The sequence below is a fragment of the Opisthorchis viverrini genome (assembly GCF_000715545.1).
Source record: "Opisthorchis viverrini unplaced genomic scaffold opera_v5_193, whole genome shotgun sequence".
Lineage (NCBI taxonomy): Eukaryota > Metazoa > Platyhelminthes > Trematoda > Opisthorchiida > Opisthorchiidae > Opisthorchis > Opisthorchis viverrini.
The window spans coordinates 1,009,755-1,013,893 of record NW_008751853.1 but is presented as its reverse complement, the minus strand read 5'-3'; the positions used below and the strand labels follow the sequence as shown (position 1 = coordinate 1,013,893).

At 47.2% G+C, this 4,139-nt stretch overlaps 1 protein-coding gene across 1 annotated transcript in view; it reads left to right on the top strand.

Moving 5' to 3' along the window:
• T265_08006 (hypothetical protein) overlaps positions 1–1,784 on the top strand; it is a gene marked incomplete at both ends in the record, with an annotated part of 4,341 nt that extends 2,557 nt beyond the window's left edge. Inside the window, one exon of the mRNA XM_009173687.1 lies at positions 906–1,784. Within this exon, the coding sequence (XP_009171951.1) occupies positions 906–1,442 (537 nt within the window). The remainder of the gene's footprint in view (positions 1–905) is intronic.
• Positions 1,785–4,139: the final 2,355 nt, after the last annotated feature.

Sequence of the window (4,139 nt, the reverse complement as noted above, 5' to 3'; positions counted from 1 at the left end):
TAGTTGGCAATCGACTTGCTGCGCATTTTGAAGTGTTACCAAGGTGGGTGCAACCACTGAGTGGTGAGATAAGTAGGGCCAACATCCAACAGACGTTTGCCTACGTTTTCATCAAGTGAATCAGAACCCTAATAGCGAATTCCATAGAACGGCGAACTAACGGGGTGTCGGACCGTTGGGCACTCGTGTTACAGAAATAGGTCGGGATACAAGAAAGGTTGGGGATCACTGCAATGGGATTTAATGGGTGATTGGACGCAGTCGCAGTCCATAGGTTCACGCGATTACCCCGAAATTGTTTTGTTTCACGAGTCTTCCACATGTAATGTTTTATATCGTTTGTTCTTCTCTTATTTACTTTCTACAGGCCCTAAGACATCAGTTGAACCGCCTCAGTATTGTTACTCGCCGAATTCAGCACCAAGAGGCAACCCTAGCCAGTTTTCGTCGCAAGTTAGAATCTGATTTGTGCGGACGTTCGGCCTCTGTTTCAACTCCCGTGCGGATGCTACTTTCCGATGGCACCGAAGCTGGTGTCGCCCATCCTGCCCGGCTGACACCCAGCGTGTCACCACTTTTGCAGATGCCTCACCCGTCAACGAAAGCAGAATCATGCGCTCCGCCTAACAAGCCTGATCAACGTTCTGATCACAAACCGTTGGTTATTCGACAACCGTTGATTCATCCAATGCCGAATCCAATCACTACCTCGAGGCTACCTGTCGGTTCGCAGCACAACTCGATGCCGCTCCAGCTGGCTGCAGGTCCGGGCATGCCATCCAGCACCACTCCATTCTATTCTGCCTCAGTCCATAGACGCGATTACCCCGAAATTGTTTTGTTTCACGAGTCTTCCACATGTAATGTTTTATATCGTTTGTTCTTCTCTTATTTACTTTCTACAGGCCCTAAGACATCAGTTGAACCGCCTCAGTATTGTTACTCGCCGAATTCAGCACCAAGAGGCAACCCTAGCCAGTTTTCGTCGCAAGTTAGAATCTGATTTGTGCGGACGTTCGGCCTCTGTTTCAACTCCCGTGCGGATGCTACTTTCCGATGGCACCGAAGCTGGTGTCGCCCATCCTGCCCGGCTGACACCCAGCGTGTCACCACTTTTGCAGATGCCTCACCCGTCAACGAAAGCAGAATCATGCGCTCCGCCTAACAAGCCTGATCAACGTTCTGATCACAAACCGTTGGTTATTCGACAACCGTTGATTCATCCAATGCCGAATCCAATCACTACCTCGAGGCTACCTGTCGGTTCGCAGCACAACTCGATGCCGCTCCAGCTGGCTGCAGGTCCGGGCATGCCATCCAGCACCACTCCATTCTATTCTGCCTGGCCTCCAGCTGATAATAGTCCACGTTTACCCATTCACCTTGTTCGTCCAGTTGGCTGTGGTTTTGCCGCCAACGGGCGGAATATGCCAGAATTCTAAACGGCATATTGTAAAAACAAAGCTCGAGTCATCTTCCAGTATACCGAGTGAAATTTCATCGTAAACTGCGCCTTTAGCTGACTGTGGTCATCGTTTGATTTGGTCACTTAAGTTCATGTACACCATACGTTCTTTCATATGCCCGAAGGTCAGTGAAGCTGCTGGGTGATTCTCATCTGTTCCCTTTGTGCCCTTCAAATGTGGTTGTGAATACTGATGTTTCTTGGCCTAGTAACACACTCGTAGTGCATTGCTGGCACCGGGACGTGCTTTATCTAATGTCATCCGTTGATGTTTATCAATTGCGATTCACTGATAAAAACATACTTGTCTAACACACACAAGAGCTTTCGCTTTTGACTTCTCCGTACCATAAAAGCGTTTGGTGCGCAGCCGAATGTGGTGAATATATTCAAGCCGCTAAATTGAAAATGAACCCGGGAAGATCAGATCGGTCAATGGATGTACAGGGACTTGCCGAAAGCATAATGGTACGGTAGTGAACACCAGCAGTGGATCTTTTACATTAAGGCTATGACTTCATTCGTTGGTAAGTATATCCGTACGTGAATAGTAGCCTTTCGAAATAAGGACTATTCGATGGAAACGACCAAAATGGTCTCAGTTGGGTGGCGAAAGTAGCTCTTGAGGGAGGGGAACGTCCTCTATCGATCGTACGGACAAACAACAAAAAACGTATCAAAGATAAATCACCAAAATTAGTGCATTAATATTGTGACCCAACTGAATAATATAAATACCGAAGAGGTTTCAGCAACTATATGAGTAGCGTGTTACGTCCGTCCAGTATAGCTCATTTTTGGAGTATAAATATGTAGCAGTTTACACCTGACTTTTCGACGGTCCTGACTCTCTTCATATGTTCCGTTCAGAATGAGGGATGACGCTGACGTACAGTATGCACGAAGCGGTGAGCTGGAAAGTTTGTTACTGGCTTATACAAAAATCCAGAAGTTCCTCTACGAATGGAACGAATACATTATATACCGAACTTTTCTGAGCCTGTCCTGTAACGTTCGACTTTTCATTGTATCCTCATCATCGGCAATAACATCAGCGAAGAACACCGGTGCTTCACCCTAGTCAATCCTTTTGAATAATGCTCTTTAGTTGGGGAAAAGTGGAGCAGAGAGTGGAATTAGGACTGGCCTACCACAAATTCTCGGGGCGATTACACCTCCAGCTGCAGTCAATTTGGATAGGTGACAGTATGAGCGCCACTGGCTCTTTGCAAGTATGTATTACCAGGTTCCTGCTTTCCATTAAAGTAGCCAACTTGACTCTGGTTTACCTACTTAGTTGTGGAGGAATGCTGCTGCGCCCTCCTCAGAAGAGGGAACTCTATCGGGGGGCGCTTACATTTCCCGGGGATTACCGTGATATTGCAGACACGTGGCTGAAAATTACGCGTTGAACCTCAACCACTTTGGGAACAAACTTGTGTGTATTCCTGTCGGTTAACCGCCCACCTGTCACCTTAACATAGCAAGTCGAAAGAAGTTTTGGATCCGTCTTTGTTATGAAGGGAAATCGCTCGTCAGCGACCTTTAGAATAACCTCCGTTGAGAGTTGGTCTACAAACGACATCAATTCTAAGCCAAATTTTAAGGGATCAGAGTTTGCTGCACGCGTTTGAACTCTGGCATTATATGAGTGTTCGGCAACCGGCAAGTACGAAGCCGGGGTCACTGTGACACTGCTCCGCATCCGTTATCGTCTCTAGCCGCATCGTTTCTGAGTTTTCCGTCCCCAGGTAGGAAACCCAGACAGCTCTACTTCTAAGTCAGACGTCGACCACGCCGTCGGTTGCCTGTCCCTTCATTTATTCTGTTTGGATCGAACACTTGCGAGTGGTCCACGGCACAGTAGACGTCGTAACGACGAATACCGAACATGGCTTTACCAGTGGTGAATTGAAACAGCGGTCTCTAGGTAAGCCAAGCACTGTCCTAATAGAAATCCTGCATGGTCAATAGCCGGACAGTTAAATACCGGTCACTGGGTTGATCCAGTCAACTCATTCATTCTTGTTGCGCAACGCCAGGTTTTTAGCATTAGGCAAGGCGTTGCTGATCAAATCAAACCAGTTCCGAATAGGCGCAAGAAGACAGTTGAAGCAAACGATTTGGTTATCTTGGTATTGATCAGGTGGTTTGCGGAAATCAAAGTCACTTCATTAATAAGCATCATCAACGCGTAAACACAAACGTATCACATCAAACGTCTGTCAGTTCTAAGAAAATGCTGGATTTTCGGGTCGCGTCCCCCTGTTTTACATGCCCAGTGAATGGCTTACTGTCTATTGGAATCCAGCCATGACCGTTTTGTTCAAAGCAAGAGGAACGCATTAGACCTGCCGCAGTTAGGTCTCCGGGAAAACCCAGAAGTAGGGATGCGCGGAGAAATCAGGCAATTGATTGCCATCGTCATGTAAGCGTGCATCTGAGCGGCAAAATACGTCAAAGTATCGTGCTCAACCATTCCGGTGGTTTATATGAATAGGCGTTCGAATTAGATTTAGTAAGACTCCAGAAAGGAAGATCTAGTCTGGAATGTTTTTCAGCGTTGATGGGCGTGAATGAGTCGCAGGACCAAGGGGTTCGACCGCATGCCGGGATGAAATGAATCCAGAGCGAAACGGAATGCTCGGTGGACAAAGTTTGGGAGAAGTGGGTT